General features: G+C 28.2%; 3 protein-coding genes across 5 annotated transcripts; 1 reads left to right on the forward strand and 2 right to left on the reverse strand.

Annotated features, from left to right (window-relative positions):
* The first annotated feature begins 320 nt into the window (after positions 1–320).
* Positions 321–19,606, forward strand: LOC118442142 (uncharacterized). Of its 3 annotated transcripts, XM_085661778.1 has the most exons (8): positions 321–484; positions 6,355–6,441; positions 17,874–18,136; positions 18,270–18,470; positions 18,703–18,955; positions 19,056–19,121; positions 19,250–19,339; positions 19,432–19,606. In XM_085661778.1, exons 1-8 carry the CDS (start codon positions 470–472, stop codon positions 19,561–19,563), a joined length of 1,107 nt encoding a protein of 368 aa, XP_085517904.1. In that variant the 5' UTR covers positions 321–469; the 3' UTR covers positions 19,564–19,606. The 3 variants fall into 3 exon arrangements, with proteins under 3 accessions (XP_085517904.1, XP_035723266.1, XP_085517903.1); XM_035867373.2 differs by lacking the exons at positions 321–484; positions 6,355–6,441 and adding an exon at positions 17,399–17,705; XM_085661777.1 differs by lacking the exons at positions 321–484; positions 6,355–6,441 and adding an exon at positions 17,399–17,705 and having other exon boundaries at positions 19,442–19,606.
* On the reverse strand, positions 743–4,277 carry LOC118442091 (uncharacterized). The gene is made up of 4 exons (XM_035867289.2): positions 4,119–4,277; positions 3,099–3,216; positions 1,911–2,285; positions 743–1,608 (listed from the first exon to the last, which is right to left on the reverse strand). Exons 1-4 carry the CDS (start codon positions 4,241–4,243, stop codon positions 1,363–1,365), a joined length of 864 nt encoding a protein of 287 aa, XP_035723182.1. The 5' UTR covers positions 4,244–4,277; the 3' UTR covers positions 743–1,362.
* On the reverse strand, positions 19,088–21,616 carry LOC118442141 (tRNA pseudouridine(38/39) synthase). Its single transcript, XM_035867372.2, has 6 exons — positions 21,330–21,616; positions 21,120–21,253; positions 20,460–21,025; positions 20,070–20,361; positions 19,867–20,003; positions 19,088–19,784 (listed from the first exon to the last, which is right to left on the reverse strand). The coding sequence occupies exons 1-6, from the start codon at positions 21,450–21,452 to the stop codon at positions 19,711–19,713; spliced, it is 1,326 nt and encodes a 441-aa protein (XP_035723265.1). The 5' UTR covers positions 21,453–21,616; the 3' UTR covers positions 19,088–19,710.
* Between the last annotated feature and the right edge of the window lie 291 nt (positions 21,617–21,907).

Here is a 21,907-nt window from a genome sequence, read left to right on the forward strand (position 1 = left end):
GTAACGACAATTATTAGAAGTTTGCGATATTTGATCCAAAATATCTGCTATATTGACGCACGATATGAAGAGTGCAACGATGTACAATCGGACACATAATTAAAAAAAAAAAAAATAATTGAGTTGAAAAACGTTTATAAATTAACTCTTTTGTATGAAATACTAATTAAATATAAAAATAAATATTTATACAATAATAGATCGTTACATTTGCTTTGTAGATCGCGCCATCTTTGTTACCTATCGATATGGCAGGAATTATCGATTCGCGATAAACAATGATCGATGGCGACATCTTGTGACAGGAAGTAAATATCGAATACAAATGCATCTGTGATATTACGAAAGGATTATTGTTTATTTCATTTGGTTTATTTTCATAGAGTTTTGCCTAAATTTATACAAAAATATATTCTATATTACAAAACATTTAAATACATTGTGTCTATATATTGATGGATACACACTGATGGATACAAATGACGTAAGTAAAAATATGATATTTAAAAAAATACATCGAGATCGATAAAAACATTTTAAACGTATTAAATACGGATTGATATAACGTATCATTTTTTAAATTCATATTTTTCCAATGAAAATTATTAGATCGATAAGAAAAATTTTACATACGTACCTTTTATAATCCTATTATAAAAGTAAAAAAAGATATAATTGATTTATTAAAGAATCGACATTTAAAAGGCATACGAAATTTCTGATAAATAGAATTAAGAAAGTTTTATACATACGTAGGATTTGAAATAAGAAAAAGAAACGTCTCTATTCCAAAGTAGAAAGTGTAATAAATTCTGATTTTCAACAAGAACATTATATAGGTTAAAGTTACAAATCTTTATATAATCTTATAATTATAAAGTCACTTTGAAATCATATTATATCTTCTAACCTAACCCTCAATATATTTTCCATTTTTTAAATTACGTATTTAATTTGTATACATTAGCGTTACATGCATACCATATACGTATATATTGTTAAAATAAATTATCATGCCCTAATAACATTTATAAATTACGAATAATCGAGTATTATCTTTGGGGGCAATTAAATGAACTGTAGCCGCATAAAGGTTGAAATAAGTTAACAAAACTGAACATTTCTTTTGGACTTACAATAACGATTTACAGATGATCGTATTTTAATTAGGAAAAAAAAAAGAAGGTAATAAAAAGAAAGAAAGATTAATTCGGATCACCGAAAAACATTACTCTTTCTCTCTCTCTCTCTCTCTCTCTCTCCCTCCCCATCTCTCTCAGTGCCAGTTTCGGATATTTGTCAAATATTTTGAAACAATGTTAAAATGGAATAATCGTAGAAATCTCTATAAAACGCTAAAATTTAATAGCCTCTATTGAAATTACGCGAGGCTCCATCGTAAGAGACCTGTGCGCTAAAACCATGTTTCCAATCAGCCGTGTATCGTACAATTTGCATTCTGCCATCCGGAAGTTGCACGCGATATTCACCACGTACGATATCCCCGTCGCTGATGGCATTGTGAGAATAATCATTCCCGAAGGCGTCCTCTTTTACTGCATAGTTAAAATCGAAAGGCATACCGGGCTCATGGTGATGATGATCGTGCTGTAATTTAGTAGCATTGCATTAATTATTCTCCATGAAAAAAAAAAAGAAAGAAAACTCATTATTAATATTTATAATTAAAAAAAAAATATATATATATATAAAAGAATAGAGCAATTAAATAATTAATAAGATAAAATGAAAATTTAAAGGAAAATAATATATATATAAAAGAATAAAGAAATAAATCTTTATTGAAGTTAACAGTTATGAAAGAATTAAAATTTGTTACATAAAAAAAAAAAAAAGAAAAAAACCAAAAGATAAAAGATATTATTTCGTTCTAATAACTTTTCACTTACTCCAGGACCTACTGTATTCCCATTATTACCCGGTTCTGGAAATATTGGAGTTGGTCTTGGTCCTGGTGGTGGATATCCATTTGGAGGTCTCGTTGGATATTTTCCCGGTGGTTTTGTTACAGGAATGGGATATGGTCTACTTGGTGTCGGAGGGACATTGGGTCTCGTCGGTATCGTGTTAAAGGGTGGATTTGTTCTCGTTGGCGGAAATGTTGGCGTTGGTCGGGTAGGAAAGGTTGGAGTCTTTGTAAATGGTATCGGTGGCTTCTCATATGAGTAACCTTTCGTTGATTCAGGCGGTAAATAAGTATTACGCCTTGTACCCGGTGGTAAGTCGCATATTACATTGGTTATTGATAACCAAAGTAACGTTATCTGTGAAAATAATTTTCTATTTAATACATACAGACATATATATATATATATATATATATATATATATGTCTGTATGTATTAAATAGAAAATTATTAAATTATTAAATTATTAAATTATTAAAATATATATATATATATATATTTATATTTATATGTATGTTAGTATAGTAATTTGATATCTATGCATCGTACATGTATATATATATATATATCAAACAATATCTAAGAGTAATGAGATATAGATACACATTTAATGTAATAAAAAGCGATTAAGTGATAAATAGGGAAAAAAAACAAAAAGAAAAGAAAAAAGTAAAAACGGATAATAATGTGATGTGAAAAGAGAGTGAAATGCGAAAGCATAAAGTGATAATACGTAATAAATAATAATTGCTCTTGGCGTAATATGACATGAAACGCCTATTAGAAGATCGATGCTCCACTTTCGTAATTAAACTCGACAGTGTCATCGTTAAAAAAAATATCCATACGTAACTCTACCTCTGTTATAGAAATAATGATGTATCGTATCGTAATAATAACATTAGTTGCTTTTCTTATTATTATTATCATTAACACAGATCTCGATTATTTTATTACTCTTACCTATAATCCATATAACCATTCGTATTCTCATAAATTATAAATGCACGAATAAAGAAAGATTCATTGGTATTATTTATTTAGAATAAAAATATTGATCTATGTAAAACACGGTGTTAGAATTATTTATTATCTTTATCAATTGGAGACATTTTTTTTTGTTTTTATCTTACGTCCTAACCAATAGTAATCGTCAAAAAGTTATCATACCTGAAGATAATACATCTTTCGATGCCACGACGTCAGTTTTGAATTGATGACTACCTTGAAAAAATGATGACACAAATACTTGGGACAAGTATTAAATGATCCTAGTAGATAGTGGCAACTAAGTTAATGAGAAAAGTAATTAATAATCATTTATATTTCGAATGGTATAATTTTATAATTGTAAAGAAAATTGATAATTGTCTTCTAAACAAGATAAGTAGAATAAGACCTTCGATAAATATTCATTCATTATATGAATCTTTTGAAGATTCCCAACTAAATATCACCGTAGTGAATATCTAAATGATTGTATAAATTGTATTTTTATCTTTTATCGATCGATAGATCGATCGATCACGTTGACTTTTTATTGTCGATCCTGTGAATTCCACTTTTTCTCACTTTGTCGATTAATTCGTCGATTTATTAATCGCATTAAGAATTAAATGCGTACACTCTCGGAAGAAGAAAAAAATGCGAATTAAAAAAAAAAAGAATAAATAAATAAAAAAAAAAAAAAGAAAAAAGAGGGAACGAAAACAAGATTAATTATTCTAATTAGATCACTATATGTCACCTAAAGAGTCACAGCTCGGTAATTCACGATATGGCTAATGTTGATATGGAAAAAAAAATAAAACTAAAAAGAAAAAAGGAAAAAGAACGTAATGGAGATAAAAAATAAAATAAAATAAAACAAAATAAAAAAAAGAAAGTCAAACGGCACGATCAATCCCACGTATGCGTATAAGCTAAAGGGCGCACTTGAATAATAAATCCAAAAACTTCGGAAAACACTCGTGCCAACGATTCAAACTTCGAACGAAGTAATCAATCGATCAATCAATCAATCATACTCGGAGGTCTTATTCGACTTTAAAATCTCTCTCTCTCTCTCTCCCTCTCTCTCTCTCTCTCTCTCTCTCTCTCTCTCTCTCTCTCTCTCTCTCTCTCTCTCTCTCTCTCTCTCTCTCTTTCTCTCGCTCTCTTTCTCTTTTGAATACGATGCGATGCTCTTACGGTAGGAATTCCTTTAGGTCACAGATACGATTACGATTTACACTTGTGCAATATAAGTGTATTGTTACAGTCCGGGCACGGCTGCGAATAGAGTCAGCATATAACTGGCCGGTATGCTGGTGCATTGCGTTTATATAGCGTGGGTCTAATAAGATGTTTCTTAGACGTGATGGAAAGAGAAGAGAGGCCCACGCAAGAAGGGGCACCTCCCTTGGCTCTTGCTATGTCTTACCTTGTCTTAGAACCTGGCAGAGATCGGACTTGCGAGAGGGCAAGTCGTGCCGGTTGGTGCGCTTCTGCAATCAAACGTGAGACAGTAGTGGTAGTTTAGATTGCGACCACGCCGAAGTCAAACTAAAATCGGTGAATGGCAGCGATACTTCTTTCTAGTTGTCATACAACAACTCGACGACGGAAGATAGCCTCGGTATGAGGTTTCGATAATCACGTAATATTTGCTTAAGATTGCTCTTAACAGTTTTTATGATTAACGAACGGGTTCTCTTTTCCAACACCTTTTCAATACAGGTAGCATCTACGTTGATTTTACTTGAGGTACTCTATCGTCTGGTTACCACGGTATTCGCGTTACTATATCAATATTTTATGTCCTATAAGACTGGTACTTTAGCATCTTAGGATAACACGATCTAATGATGATACGTAAGATTAAAGGCTTATTATAGGTCAACTTGATTTATACAACCGGTTAATCTAACGTTGCCATTAAGGAAACACTTTCAGAAATTTCTTGTTTTAAAAACATTTACATAGATAATATATATATATATATATAAATATATATAAATATATATATATATATATTTTGTGTGGACAAAGAAATTTGCGATTTTCCTTGTCAATCGAAGGAAAACAAGTTGTATCCAGTTGATTATTTAAGAAAATCCATTTCATTTATTACGTGTGTTATGTATATTTACACTTATGTGATACTATATGTAAATATGTAGGTGCGCCTTGAAATTATTTCTGGAGAAGCTAAGAGAGATCAGATTAAACGATTTTCTTCAGGTCTTACATATACAAAACGCGTAAAGGAAGAGCGAAGACATTAAACCGCATACTGAAGGTAGCAAATGATCGCAAATGCCTCGTCTAGCAGCTCTGAGGTATTTCCAAGCGGTCGCACTTCTACATATTCAACTTTATATACAGGACGCGTAGCGCCGTTGCCGGTAGTAGAACGCTTTTGTTTGGATGAATATTTTTCTTAAATTGCAACTAGCTAAGTTACTGCAAGTCAAATTTCGCAACCGTTTAAATGTAATATACATTTAAATTACTCTATGTCTACGTTAACGTAAAGCTAATTATATAGGAAATATTCTTCGAACGAGAAATTTTCTTTATATTTATAAAAATATCAAATATATCGATATATCGACAAATGCCTCGACAAGAATACATGTTTGCGTTGATATATAACTATCTCAAAAAAAAAGAAAATAATAAAATAAAATAAAATAAAATAAAATAAAATAAAATAAAAAACACATGCAAATAAGATTACAATGTAAATGTGATTTATAATGCGTAAATCTTAATTAATATTTAGCGTATACATGTAAGAACAAACGTTAATTCTCGTTCAGATCTCACGTCGCGTTTGCATCATTAAGTCTCTGTCTTGGTTTCCAGTTCGACCCTTTCCCACACTATACTTGCGCTAGAAAATAAGTCTCCAATTCTTATACATGGAATAATCTCAGATTTTATAAGACTAAAGTCACAAGCACAGGCGTTGTTGCTCTTGGAAAGGTCAACAATAGAATGCTATACTTACACAAGAGATCCCAAAAAAAAAAAAAGATAAGACGATCGTTCTAAGTTTTAAATGGATCCTTCGGTCATCCACCCCTTGTATCGTTCCAACGACATTTACATCTATTCTATTGATTCTATCGACTTATATACGAGAATAGAATTTTATGTACACCTAGAATTCATCTTGTTAATATGATTTTTATAACAACTCGATATAAAGTAATTTTTTTATTTCGATTTATAAAAAGGATCCATAAAAGAGTCAATTTATTTGATTCGAATTACTAAAAATCTAGAAAATATGTACTATGATAATATATTTGATATCTTATAATCCGCGTATGTTCATGTTAAAAAGGTACAATTTTTCTTTTTTCTTTTTCGTTTTTTTTTCCATAGGAAGTTTCATATTGTAAATCAAACTGATCTCGAAGCATTTTGATATTTGCAGGAAGGCAGGCCTTCTACGTTTACGCTTGTGGTACATGGAAAAGAAGCGTTCTTTCACGCGGATCAAAGGAGGACTTTAAAGATCAAGGTTCGTTGAAACAGATTCTATCTGATCTCAAAGTGCGTGACATTAACACCTAGCTTCTGGGGATGGTAAAGTACTATATCGTTAATATCTTTCACCAAAAATTATGATCGAATTTCTTATTTTCATTTAAACGTTGTATTAATAACTTTCGTAACGCATCGTTTCAACCCGTCCTTCCTCAACGCGTCTTATTGTCTGGGACGTCGATCGGGACATTCATGACATTTCATTCTCTTCGATCTTAAACTCTAAGTAAGTCGTAGAAACATTACGTGTAATTTGCATAATCCGTTATGTCCAGGGGGTAGGAGGCAAATATTCATTTATTATTCAATGCGATAAGTTCAAATAACATAAACCCACAAATGTTTCTAACCCGTTCCGTTGATAAATTGCCGTTAAATTTTATGAATTTCTTATCTAATATATCCAAGAATTTACACTCTCTCTTTCTCTCTCTCTCTCCCTTTTCTAATAAATTGCGAGATCAATTTATAACTTAACCGTGATCATGTATAAAGAAACTAATCGATATACAGTGATATTATACACGAACAACCCTATTAATCTCCCAAGTTGTAATTTCAAGAGCAAACAAAAAGTTGATTGATTATCCTTTCCTTTAGAAAATAAATATGTATTCGATTGAAATTATTTATAACTTCGACGACATAGTTTCCTAAGCTAATTTATTCCTGTATGAATGCATTCATATATTAATTAAAAATCATCGATATTTAATTGAAATCATAATGATAATTCCGTAATAAACGTATTATACATAATATATGCATAACATAAAACTGTACGATTATGTTATATGAGAAAAAAGAAAATAATAAATAAATAAATAAATAAAAAAGATAAAAAAAAAAGAAATAAAAAGAAAAAATTGATCGATTATATCTTTTAACATAGCTTTATTTTAATCTTTATTTTGTTAACGTTCGCGAAATTACGAATACGTCCTTATAATCTTATTTCTATCCTTTCTCTCCCATTGCACCCATTATTCGAAGCGTTCGTGACATTTCGTTCTCGTAACCTTAAAGTCACCGCTCCAAGATCGTAGTACGTCTCTTGCGTGGCCCCTATTATGTAAGTGACTGGTCTAAATACGAGGAAAAGAGATGCACCTCGCATCGCGAGATCCGAAGAAGAGGTGCTCGCCTAGACATTCGAAAGGAACATGCTATCCCCATGGTGATGTTGTGATGTAACGTACAGCGAGTTTATATCTAAGAGCCTTCTTTCATTCTTTTTTCACTCCTTCGTACTCGTTGCTCACCTTAATATTCGCTTTAATTTCATAATATACTTATGGTCAGTGTGTAACCAAATGCTAATGATTATTATTACGACATAAATGGTTAGAAAATATATATATATATATATATATATATATATATATATATATTCCAACATAGTGATTGGATTTATATAAATATATCCATGAGCATTCGTCCATAGATGTTCAAGAAAATATCTCAAAGCTTGTTGAAGTAAGAAGAAAATTTATTACAATAACAATAACAACAACGATAACAATAACAAAATTTCAATCGCTTTGAGTTATCTCTAAAGTGCACGTATACATTTTCTTTTTTTTTTCTTTTCTTTTTCTTTTTTTTTTTTTTACTCGTGACCTTTTAAAATTAAAAAATTCTTCTTCGATATATTTATAGGGTAGGCAATAAAAATCATATGTTGTAAAAAATTGCTACTATGCACCGTTTACGAGATAATCACAATTTCGATAAAACATTCGTCGAATTACATAATATTTTGAAGTTGGTTACGACGAACAGGATCACTGACCTCTAACTCGTCAAAATGCATGACTGCATGATTTGTAAATGATGTATTTGTATAGAATGAAGTATGAATTACAGTACAGTATGCATCTGTTAGTCAATCGTTAAGATGCCGATTATCTCCCTAACGATCCATAGTAGTAATTTTTTATTAGATATGATTTCGATTGCAAATGATCGCTACTATATAAATACTATATAAATAAATGATCGCTATTATGTAAAAAAAAATTATAGGTATTCATGCAAAGAAAAAGAAAAGAAAAAAAACTATGTTGACTTTCATAACTCGACAATTTCAACAAATAAAAAATTTCGCAAGATATTTGCTCATCTATAAATAAACATCCTGCATATATATATTATTTTTTTTGTAATAGTGACATTTTGTTATAACGAACTTTTTATTTATAACGGTACTTCTTTTTTTTTTTTTTTTTTTATTCAACCAAATAGTCATGAAAAAAATGATAAAACCAACAATTCTGATTATAAAATATTAAATTGATTCGTAAATATGTGCCATTATAAGAGTAAATAATTTATCACGATATAATTAATACTTTCACATCGAACGTATTAATTATTTATCTATATAATTAATTAACTATTTGCAGCGACTTCAAAAAATATGCGTACGTTTCTTAAAGTTGACAATAAAAAAAAAAAAGAATAAATAAATAAAAGACGAATAGTAAAATACTTTTATTGAATTATATTATTTCTATATAATTCTTGTATCAGCTAAGATAATTCAAATATCTATTACAATCATTATTATCGACATTTCATTATAAATTAAAATATTTTTTGAATAATAATAACACGTTACGAAACGTATTATATTAAATTTTATAAAGAAACTTGGTGCGAGTACTAAAAGGAATATATTTCTTAATTTTCATTGGCTACTAAGACTAATCAAAGCAAATTATTTTCTATTTACGATTCTAAGACACCTCGTGCTTACCTGCTACAAAATTCATTCCATTTTCAACTGTGTACGAATATTTTATCGAGGTACGATATTCTTGCATAATTTTCTAGAGGAATCATTTCGTTAGATGAATATGAAACGTGCACATAAATTACGGCTAATGCGTTTCAAATCATTTACTCCATAGATCATTTCGCTTCGTCATTACCTTTTCTCGCATCTTATATTTCTACAGTCCTTTAACTCATCGCCAATTTCACCCATTCCTTACTAAGTATTATCTGTACATATATATATATATATATATATATATATATATATATGCATATACTTAAAAATACATAAATATTATATTCGAACGATTATGCCATTCTGGTATATTTACTTTAGAAAAATTATTACAATTTCTTTAGTACGTCTATAAGTAAAAAAAAATATATATATATATACATGTGTATATGTATATCTAACGAATAGCAACTTTTACAGGTACATATGTAAGGGTATATAAATAGCCTTGAATGTAGATTCTCTTACGTTATATACTATATGCACGAAATATTATATTTTATATTAATAATATATAAGTACCAATATACATATAATTATGTAATATAACAATTGATATATTGTTTATATATTACTATCTTAATATTGCATTATATATTAGACACTGTATATTAATCATGTATTGATATACTCTAGTATATTATATAAAAACTATATGCATTAGATTATTCATGTATATGTATATATTTACTTATATATATATATATATATGTATATGTATATATATAGCCTATATAGTAATCTATGGGTATATACATAACTATATATCTTCCTATTACTGTCATTCATGTTCGTATAAGATTCTTATTCGTTTTAAAGGCAATGCCGTCGCGCGTAAAGTTTTAGCGCGACAGTAATGCTTTTAATGTACGACGTTAGATCACGTCACGCAATTCTTTATTGCTGATCGCAGGGTGTGAAACAAAGGTCTCTCATGGACGTATCAAACAACTTTTAATGGCGCCATACGTTGTTAGAAAACAGGGCTAAAATAATGACAACGATCTTAGAATGACATAAACTTTATATCACTTTTAAATTATTTCCACGATTATTTCAAATTAGAGATATCACTGAAAGGTCAGGCGAAGGTCAAAATGTCGGAAAAGTATCGATTTTTTATCGCATAAATACGTCTCATTTATAAAACAATTTTTCATTTTTTATTACTATATCGATCGATCTTTATGATATTTGTTAGTGATATAATATATATATATATATATAATTAAACAACGCGATAGTATTTTTTATTATAAATTTCAACGTTACTTATTTTAAATTTTAAGTTGGAAAAAAATTTTTTCTTATCTTATTATAAGAAATTATCTCATGGTCGTTTGTACATAATTTTCGGGTGTATCCTATATATGAATATACATAGATATATATATATATTGTATCACTTTACTAATATTTTTCTTGTCAACATAGATAATCAATTTTGTTCGAATTTGTGAATTTTTCAATTTGTATGATTCATCCTTGTGAGATAATCACATAAGGAATCGACTTTTGAAAATAAAAAATAAATGTTCGGAACTCTGGATGTTCCGATTTAATAAGTAAAATTAATAGGATCGAAAAAAAGATCGATATAATTATATACATATATATATATATATATATATATATATATATATATATATATATATATTCAGATATAAAGTCGTAAAAGCTGTCTTAATCGGTATCACTCAGGATCTTCTGTTCGCAAGCGATAGGGTGATCATATTTTCACAGTAAGAGGAAGAGGCCAAGTGGAACGTAGAATTCGCACGGCCGTGCGAATTGAATGGAAGGTTATGAATATCCGATCTTCTGTCGAAGCTGCGTGTCATAGCCAACCGCCTTCTTCTAACCGACGATGCCTTTGTCTGCCGCCTCATGTAACTAGGTATTCCCTCGGTCAGGATGAAAGTGAAAACTTCGCTCTGTTCGTAGATGACCTACTCTTTGCCAAGAATCTGGGTGCCCCATCACACCGTGGCATTACGCGCTCTCGGTCGTCATGTGCACCGCCGCTAGGGAAGCAGTTACGATACATCTTCGTAACTTCCAATTTTATTTTACGATCTAACTGAACCAACACCTTTGCTCTATGCACACAATTCTATTTTAATTGGATTACGTACGCCTAAATGGTCCAAAGAAAAAAAAAGAAAGAAAGAAAGAAAAAAAAGAAGAAAAAAGAAAAAGGAAAAATCGCAACTTTTATGATCTTTTCTCTTTTGTCGCATATAATTTATTTTATTGATAACAAAATTATTATATCGTGTATGATATTGTGTACTTCGAAAAAGTATTTTTCAACGAACATATTGAAAGAATCTATTATCATTTCGGAATTATCGAGGTCTAATTAAACAGAGTCATTTTGTATGTTGTTGTTTGCGCGATGCCAACAATAACTCCTTCTCATTCCAAATTATCAAAGATAAAAAAAAAGAAAAGAAAGAAAGAAAAAACAAAGAAACAAGAAGCATTTAAGGCAAATTAAAAAAAAAAAAGGAAAGAAAACCTTCTGTCCTTCACGAAGCCAATTCTTAATATTTTCGTTTAACAAAAAAATATTAATGATTTTATGAATATTAATGAATTTATCATGCGAGTTTCGATAAAAAATTTCAATACCTTTGTCATGATTAAAAAAAAAAAAAGGATGACTCCTTACAAAAATTTCCATTATCATAAAGACTAGATAATGGATATGAAAGAGAAAATTTCATTCATCCAAATCGATTTAGCAATCTTTTTCTTTTTCTTCTTTTTTTTTTTTTTTTAAATATTTCCAACTTTGCGAAACAGATAGCTTCTTTATTTATTTATTTATTTACTTTTTTTTTGGTGTTTCTTAATATTCATCATTTTATCTTATGCATTATCATCTGTTAGTATCCATCACTTTTCTTTTGTTAATAAAACATTTAATCTTAGAATGATCAGAGGATCGTTAAATCGATCGAGCAGTACTACTGACAATGAGTAGTAACGAGTCGAGCGATGATTCAGTGCTGTAGCACCGATAGCCAGTCGAGCGGTACTCATTATTTCAACCATAACTCCCAAGATATGTTAAAATACAATCTCGATCATAGCAGCGACGCTTGATTATAAGACAGAAAAAGATACGCATATGTTGAAAATGTTAAGGACGCATCAATCATTTATAATTAACTAAATAAAAAAGTTCAAGATATTTTTTCCTTTCATCGAAACATTTTTCTCTTATCAAATTGGAAAAGTCCAAAGATCTTGAAAATACGTTCTTTTTCAAAGGTTTACATGAAAATCCCATAAAAGTTAATGCAATTGTAATACCATAAAGTGAACGCGAGTAGATCAGAAATCATAATGAAGTTGAAATTTTGTGTTCGTGTGTGAAACTATTTTTATTAAAAATATACGTATAGCATACTAATGAGTTATACTACTTAAGTGTATCTAAGGGTGTTAAATTTATAGTTCCTATTAAAATAGTGGCAATTATTAAGTGAATAATATGCGTTTTCTTATCAAGAATGGAGTTAGGCCACTTTCAAAATTAACAATCAGATTCATTATAAAATTTGAAGGTGCCTAAGTCCATTCAACATAATTTAAGATGCTTCAAATTGAAAAAAACAATACTCAATTTATTTTACATATCTTTAAAATACTTCGAAAACATAATTTAAGCGATTCCAAACATTTTTTAACTACATAACGTACGAAATTACAAACATAAATTTATTACAAAACAATTTATTATTCATCTAGATTTTGTGTGTGTAAAAGGAATTTGAAGAAATCATGATGTTCCGTTGGTATATATCGTAATAGGTCAATTATTATGTCCTTAAATTCTGCTGTTCTAATTTGCCTGATATTTTTATACAATGGTGTCAATACAATATTTTCGAACTTTCTTGATCTACCCCGACGTGGTAATAAATTTAGGACTTTAAAATTTTCATTTTCATTCATTGATTTAAGTATAAATGGAGTTAGGCCACTTTCAAAATAAACGGTTAAATTATTGAACTAACTCTGAAAACTTATGTGTCAAGAATTATCGTATTTGCTCGGAATATAAGCAATCTGAAATGCTTTACTGATAAATAAGATAAAGTTGTACATATAATTATAGCAACCGGAAAAAATTGACAAATGGAGTTAGGCCACTTTCAAAATAAACGACTCATATATATAACTATTATATTTCTCTTCGAAATCTTTTAATCAATCAATAATTTAATTACGATGCATCTAAGTATGTCATCGCAAAGGGAAATATCAGGGTGGATATTAGAAAAGTTAAAATCTATTTGCATTTAAATATTAATCCAACAAAATAATAAGACAAATGTAAGAAAACATAAAAAAAAAAAAAAAAAGTAGAACCAACACTCGGTATTTTATCCAGTATGTCCTAACGTTCTTCGCTGTTGCAAAATCTCATTTGTTGCATGTCTCGACTGGAGGTTGGCTAAAGAATGATCCGTCTTGAGAATGGAGTGACAAAACGTTTCCGTGGTTTGCCGTAACAGTGGAAAAACAAGATACATATGCAGAAGAGTCAATGCAACATATAACACATTACTACGGTCTATCTTTATCGAAACTTTGACTATCATAAAAAATTAATCGTTTGCTAGAAAATAGTAAACTTTTATAATCCGCTTTATTTTTTTTCTTTGCTTTTTTATTTAAATTTCGTCAGATTTGATGAAATTGATATGACAAATTTTTCTTTGCTGTGCATATAATTTAATTAATCAATGAAAAACAATAATAAAATTAAAAAGCCAAATAAAAGCGTTGTAAATAAAATAGAAAAAAAGTTGATGGTTTGTTCAATTGAATTGAATTGAATTGAATTGAATTGAAAGAAAGACGTACAAAGTGTACAAAGAAAGAAAGAAATACAACGAAAAAAAAAAATGTAGAAATTTGATTGTCTTAATTATGAATATAGTTGGTACAATTAAAGCTGCAGAATTAACGTGAATTAAACGTAAGGATTGTAAAATCATATAAAAGAATGTCTTCTTAACTCGACTTGACCCTCAAAAGTTGAGTAAGAAATTCATGTCTTCGTCCTCCCACGCATCGGAATTATCTTAGAGAATGAAAATATACTCTATGTACTTGTATAAAGAGGTTATCAATACTGCTTAGTACCTTGAGTATCTTAGAAACAAAGATTTTTAATCTAAATTCTTGATTGCAATAAAAGAGAATGAAACATTTTAAATATATTACGAAAATAAAAAGAATATGTGAGTGTTCGATGTTTCAAGACATCATCTAATAAATTGTATAATAGTATAATTTTTATATATAGTTAATAATATCATAATACATTTTCTTTTTTTTTTTCTTTTATAATGAGGACACATACAGAAAAAAATTTGTTTCATTTGTTTTAAATTTATATATCTTTAATCAAAATCTAATGTGACAATTTTATAATATACAAATATATCTCTTTTAAAGAATGATTTATAATCAAAGTACATATTAAATTATATTAAATTAAATTATTTTTAATATATATATATATATATGTATATATATATATATATTATATGTGCAAATATCTATAGGTTTATTACCAAGGAATGTCTTCTTTACTCGACTTGACCCTCAAAAGTTAAGTAAGAAATTCAAGTCTTTGTCCTCCCACGTACCAACTAACGCATAGTATGGTATATACATAATGTACATATATATATATATATATATATACTACTGTCTCTACTTGATGGACTTCGCACACGGACGAATAACCCACACAGAAAGTGAAGGAAAAGGATGATAGTTGCGGTTTACCCAGAAGAACGGGAACCATCATTTTGATCCATACCAACACTTATGTGAGAAACGTATGCTTTACTCGCAATACGATACTATCCCCGTCACTTTTCATCCCGACTTCTTGATCCTACAATAAATTTTGGCAAGACATTTTTAAAAAAAAATCCACGACTTTATTGTTATCTCGTTTATTTTTATTTTTTTCTTTCTTTTTTTTTTCGAATCGAAAGATATTGCACTCTATCTAAACGGGAAAAATTCTCTTTTCTATTAAAAAAAAAATAAAAAAAATAAAAAAAAATAAAGAAAATAAATAAAATAAAAAAAATAAAAATAATAAAGATAAAAAAAATAAAAATAAAAATAAAAATAAAAAGAAAAAAGAAATATCACTTTTGTAACAAAGTATATACGTTACATGAGAAACCAGTTAGAAGATAAAAATTCACCTTGATCCTTTGATGCAGCTTCTCAACACATCTGAGTAACATTAACTCGATGTGTTTATGTCATTGTTATGTAATGCTTAATACATGATAAAGAGAAAAGAAAAAAAAAGAAAAAAGAAAAGAAAAAAAGAAAGAAAGAAAGAAAGAAATAAAATTGTTCCTCAGCGCGATATCCTTTCACGATAGCAAACCTATTGAGATCACAATGTGCCATAATATCGCGTAACATAGTTGTATGTATGTATATATGTATGTGCCGAATTGAATGAAATATCAAATTATTCCCATCGCTTTATGGGGAAATCAAGGGGAACTCCATTTCGTCATAACGAACAAAGAACGTAACGAACGGGACGTCCGGTAAATTTTTATGAGATCGCATCTGCTATTAATACACAGTGGGATAATGCCGATTGCATAAATAACATGCAAAGTAGTTTCAACACGATACGCCATGTTGGCCAAAATCTAAGTTCATTTCTATTATTTATTAGTTTTTAGGTATGACCACAGGGAATGTCTTAAATGATCGTCATCGTGAATAACGTAGACTTGCTATACAACTTTTTTGAGAGAAATCAAATTCTTTTTTTTGTCTTTTTTTTTTCTTTTTAATTTTCTTTCAATATACTATACGAATTATTACGTTTACTTAAAAATCTATTTACATGTATTTATTTGTGCAAGTACGTTTCGATTCTAACAACAAATTGGCTGAGCCAAATATTTAAGAAAATATTTTATATAATTGATTTACTATCACGAAAATTGCTTTTGATTTAATTGCGAATTTAAAATTTTCTTAAAATTAATCCTAAGACGTCCATTGTAATAGAAAATAATTTATAATATAATAATATTCACTTTCTATAATAGCTCTCGTTGAAATCAAAGCGATGAAATGAAATAAAGAGTGAAATTTGTCTCTCAATGACTGTTTAATGCCTATAATCTGATTATCAAATCACTATGGGCGTATAATCGCAACGTTGTAACAATGCAACGTAATTACAATCGATTAATTCGACCGATTGTAACCTTTAACGAGTTAAACTCAAGACGAATGCTAATTCATTTACTATCGATCTCATTCTAAGACCTTTTAAAAATGAATAAGAAAGTATTATGCCATATCATGCTTCCAATAAGATAATTATTATATACTCTTTCTCGTTTTCATTTTTATAAAAAGTTAATTATTCTTATATCGCTTTAGTCTTCATAATAATCTCCGATTTTTTTAAATTAGTACGTATCCGTATTATTTTTAATTTTTCATTACGAAGAATGCTGACCGCGATCAATAATCGCAACCACGTATAACGCCTACTGCAACCTGGTTGGCATCTTGCAATTTATACTCTCTCCTGATGATGCCAATGGTGTTGTATATATATATATATATACTTACAATTAGAATCTGGCATTCATTCTCGAACATTTCTCCTTTTATTGTACTATATCACGACATTATTGTAGGATGAAAGAATTCTTATGAACGTCATTTAACTATTCTACAAAATAGAAAATAAAATTTAATTTATGTCAAAGTATTAATCAATCTAAAGCCCTTAAACACGAGCATCTCATACGTCATAAATTGGTCAGACAATTTTTATCTATATTTTTTTTTTCGAAGAAGAAGAAAAAAAGAAAAGACATTTCTTTATGTGGATAAAAACATGTCATGTCTTTCAAAATGTGACATGATATGTCTCGTAATGAACAACGAATTAATAGGTATATTCTACGAAATTACAAAAGACGTATAATTCATGATAGGACGCAAGTGCCACGATATACGTAATTGCGATTGATATCACAAGGATATCGATAAACCGTAAAGTAGGATGTGTTAGCCGACGTTAGTCTGTCAGTCTTCAAGTTAGTCTACCATCGTTAAGACAAAACGGTAAAGCCATGATCGAAAATCTTAAACAAGCATTTTTTCCTCTTTTGCTTACCGGCTCTATACTCGGAATAATCATTATTGAATATCCTACGTACAAATTTATCATTTATATTAACATTATATATATATTGTGTTGGTGGATCGGTTACTTCACATTTTTCAAATATCTCTTCAATTCTAGCTTATTTAATATTTTATTTGATAATATCGCATCCATTATCGTTCTTCACTTCAACATGATCACAACGATTACGTCGATGGTCTTCTGCCTGTACAACAGCAAAGTACGGTATCTTTTATAGATTTTAACATTACTTTTTTTACTTTATATAAAATCTTATCGTTAAATCTTTTAAAATTTTATCTCATAACAAGGAAGATTCACTTCTATTGTTTTGTTATTATTTTAATTTTTTTTTCTTTTCTTTTTTTTCTCTCTTTTTTTTTTCAAGAAACTTGCAAATTGTTTGAAAAGGATGACTGCGCTCGATGATACTTTGAAAGGACTTGGTTTTCAAACGGAATATAAAAATGTACGAATATTAATGATATTCGTCGTTATAGGATGGCTCGTAACAGTTGTTTTATTGAACCTTTCCGAACTTTTCTTACATGTAAAAGTAATCGATATGTCGAGAATTATTATTACATGCTTAATTAATCAGCCCATTCATAACAACACGATTTTGGATCTTATATTCATCATTCTTTTGTTGTACGTATTCGTAATTCAATATCTTAAGATAAAACAAATTGATAAAACACGTATTAATGTACAAGCACATAATTAAATGCATTAAATAAATACACAAACATAATTTATCGCTTAATATTATATTTAAATGCAGATATGAAAGAACTAGATTCTGTAAGTTAAATGAATATATAACTCAACGTTGTAAGATATGTAAACATCGCTCTACAAAAATAATGTCTGAAGAGATTACGACAAGTACAACAAATTATTCTAATGCAATAAATATTAACGAAGGATTGCGAGGAAATGGAGTTACAAACGATTTCAAGAGTTTCGATATATGGATAACAATGTAAAGCTATGTAAAACTAATATACACATTATCACGCGTAAATTTTTTTTTTTGCAAAAAGATTCTCATTATAATATGTAATATAAATTTTTATTTAACATGATCTATGAAAAAGAAAAAAAAGAAACGAAATCGTATTTATTTTTAGAAACGATCGAATTCAGGAAAAAAAAAATCCAATTAAAAAAAATTTTCCTATAATTAAATAAGAAATTAATCATTTCTCTTATAGGCATATTCATCTGGAATTGAGTACAATATGTGATGATTTAAATACAATATTTGGAGCAGCAATACTTTTAGAGATGATATCTTTCTTTATTTGCGAAATAGGCTTAATTTGCGAATTGTATTATGCATTTACTAATTTACATACTTGGGAATCGGATAGGATAAAGAGTGTCTTAGATATTGTTATATGGAGTACATTTTATATAATCAAATTACTCTCAATTAATTATATATGCGAGATAGTTAAGGCTGAGGTAATATTAAAAAATAATACTTGATATATTGATGATATAAAGATGAATAATTAAATAGATATAGAATCTATTTAATATTATTAATCATTGATAATAATAGGCAAATAGGACGCAAGTACTTATTCAGAAAGTAATGGATTCCTTTCATATTACAATACGCGAAGAGGTAAGTTATTCGCAATTTAAAATATTCTAGATTATTATCGTTAATTAAGTTAATAGTCTATAATTAATTATTCCACTATCACAATCTCTAACAATTGTATTATAACATTTAAATTTTATTTTTATAAGGTTTTTCAATTCATATCCGAAATGACTTATAAGCGATTGAAATTTTCCGCATTTGGTTTTTACGAATATGGTTACAAATTTATTCGACAGGTATGTCTCTTAGATTTTATCTTTCTATTTAAGTATTCCATATAAAAGTATCATAAAAATGTTCGACTTATTGTGATTAAAAAAATGATTAGTTTTTTAAAGGTATTACAACCTTTCTGATAATCTTATTACAAATGGAAACTTCACCTGAGATTCCTAATGACATTACAACTTCATCAACATTAACAACAATAGAATCTAATCTATACAATAGATCAATGTAAAAATGTAAAGATTAATAGAATAAATAATCTGTAATTATCAAATGTAAAGGTACAAGTTTGGCATATTGAAAATAGATATAACTGCATTTAGTTTCATTTTTTTTTCAAAGATTACATTTCTTACTAAAATAATGATAATTATAAGTATTACATATTACTTAAATTCATTGATTCAAATTTACCTTTTTTCTGGTAATGTTTTATCCTGTTTTCTAAACTTTCTGCAAAAATTATATAACATACAATATTATCTGACATTAAAATCACAAAATATTAAATAATAACAATATATAAACTACTTACCACAAGTTACTCTTTTCATTAAAGGTTGATAAACTTTTGAATGCACACCAAGAAGTAAACAATCATTTTGAAATGTTGTATCTGTACAATTTTGTAAACTTTCTAAATCCATTAACATATCTTTGATCATAGCTGATCTGTTTAAATTCAAATATTAAATTACAATAAGCAAAAAACGTTTCATTCTAGTAATAAATACATACTTCACAGTGTTTATCGACCAGTCTTGTTGTAAAATTTGTATAACCTTTATTAATTCATCTTCATCATAGAACCATTTGATATTTTCATATTCCGAGTGATAAAGATTTAAAGGAATTTCACAAGCTAGATTGTATTGAGGTTTACATGGATAGCTATCGATATCAAGTAAGTTTAAAATAATTTCTGGTTTTTCTTTTTCTTGACCAACTAGTAATAATACTCCCATTAAACAACGTATTTGATGCCAAAGAAAAGCTTGACTTGTTATTTTTAATTCACACAGATCGTATCCTATTAAAATAAATATGAAATTAAAAATTGAACTACTTTCTTTTAAGGTAATGTTTTAGTTAATTATCATGACAAATTTTAATATATTACTACATTACCTGAATTATTTGTATAATCATTTTGTTTTACAGAAACTGTAGCATCAATTATTCTTCTTTTAAAATTTATCACACCATTGGCAACATCCATTTTACAAATATTTCGAAAATCATGCGTGCCTATAGTATATTTAGCGGCTTTATTCATGGCATCAATATTTAATTTTCCTCTAGGAAAAATATATTTATATGTCCTATCTTTGCAATTAAATCTAGCAGAGAAATCACTTGGAATTGGGCTCCAAGCTATGCATCTTATATTTTGAGGAAGTAATCGATTTAATATCTTACAATATGACAATTCATTTTGTAAATCACTTTGTTTCTCAGGATTCAATTTGCTACGTACATCTAAGCTAATTACTTGAGAGAATGCACTGACACCTTTATCTGTTCTACCACAGCGATGATAATTTGCTTTTTCACGAGACTCTATACAACAACTTTTTATTAAAGCAGAAAATAAATGATGTTCAATAGTATTATTATTTCCTTCTTGACATGTAAAACCATCATAATCCCAACCTAAGTAGTACAATTTTAATAAAATATGCCTTTTGTGACACCTGCAATCAATTAATTGAATTAAATACTTCAAGTATTTCTATTTTATTTTATATTTCAATTAAATTGAAATGGGAAATACTTTATGTCGCATACTTTGTAAAATCAAACTGTTTTTGATTCTTATTAAGACATTTCGTTTGTTCCATTTCATTTGTTTCAGTTTTTCTAAGTATCATTTGAAGCTGCATATTATAAGCTTCTAATTGCAATATTTTATCTATTAATTCCTAAAACGTTAAAAAAAAACATTTACCATATAGACTATATAGCAAAATTTAAGAAATCTCAGAAAATAAATTATACCGATTTATCAGAAAGCTCCAGCTCTTCCTTAGTGGACAATCTCTTCAATTTCTTTTTCTTCGTTATAACTTTTGCCATAATTACAATTATAATATATATATACACATACACATATATATACATATATATATATATATATTAATATTAATTCTTTATAATTAATATTAAGAAAACATAAAGGAAAATGGTTTACTTTAAAATATTTATATCATCAAAATATTTTAATTATTTTAAATACACAAATAAAAATAAGTTATAATGACATTGTTTATAATGACATTATTTATAATAATCAGAAGTATTTTAACTTTTTACATATATTCTTATTATTATCTCATTCAATCTTCTCACGTTTTATTTTTAACATATAAAACACATAACGAATCCAGATTGAAACAATATGCATGCTTATAATAAAAATGTAGAATCAAATACAATGGGAAAATTTCTTTTAGTTCTCCGCTAGATGTCTCGCAGATCACACGTTTCTCAAAAACATTTCAAACGTCAAAATTACTATATAAAAATTTGACAAAACATTAAAATATACCCTATAATTCACATTATTTGCGTATACA

Source organism: Vespa mandarinia, chromosome 16 (genome assembly GCF_050613455.1).
Source record: "Vespa mandarinia isolate Hongniang chromosome 16, ASM5061345v1, whole genome shotgun sequence".
Taxonomy (NCBI): domain Eukaryota; kingdom Metazoa; phylum Arthropoda; class Insecta; order Hymenoptera; family Vespidae; genus Vespa; species Vespa mandarinia.

Bases quoted from the DNA above. Each gene is read 5' to 3' on its own strand.
- LOC118442091 (XM_035867289.2), bottom strand. From the start codon at position 4,243: ATGCACCAGCATACCGGCCAGTTATATGCTGACTCTATTCGCAGCCGT. The intron at 3,217-4,118 runs GTAAGAGCATCG...TCATTAACTTAG, and splicing joins GACCTAAAGGAATTCCTACC to TTGCCACTATCTACTAGGAT. The intron at 2,286-3,098 runs GTATGATAACTT...TTATTTTCACAG, and splicing joins GAAAGATGTATTATCTTCAG to ATAACGTTACTTTGGTTATC.
- LOC118442141 (XM_035867372.2), bottom strand. From the start codon at position 21,452: ATGTATATATATGTGTATGTGTATATATATATTATAATTGTAATTATG. The intron at 21,026-21,119 runs GTATGCGACATA...AATTGATTGCAG, and splicing joins AAACAGTTTGATTTTACAAA to GTGTCACAAAAGGCATATTT. The intron at 19,785-19,866 runs GTAAGTAGTTTA...TAATTTTTGCAG, and splicing joins AATGAAAAGAGTAACTTGTG to AAAGTTTAGAAAACAGGATA.
- LOC118442142 (XM_035867373.2), top strand. From the start codon at position 17,430: ATGATCGAAAATCTTAAACAAGCATTTTTTCCTCTTTTGCTTACCGGC. The intron at 17,706-17,873 runs GTACGGTATCTT...TTTTTTTTCAAG, and splicing joins TCTGCCTGTACAACAGCAAA to AAACTTGCAAATTGTTTGAA. The intron at 19,340-19,431 runs GTATGTCTCTTA...AAAAATGATTAG, and splicing joins GTTACAAATTTATTCGACAG to TTTTTTAAAGGTATTACAAC.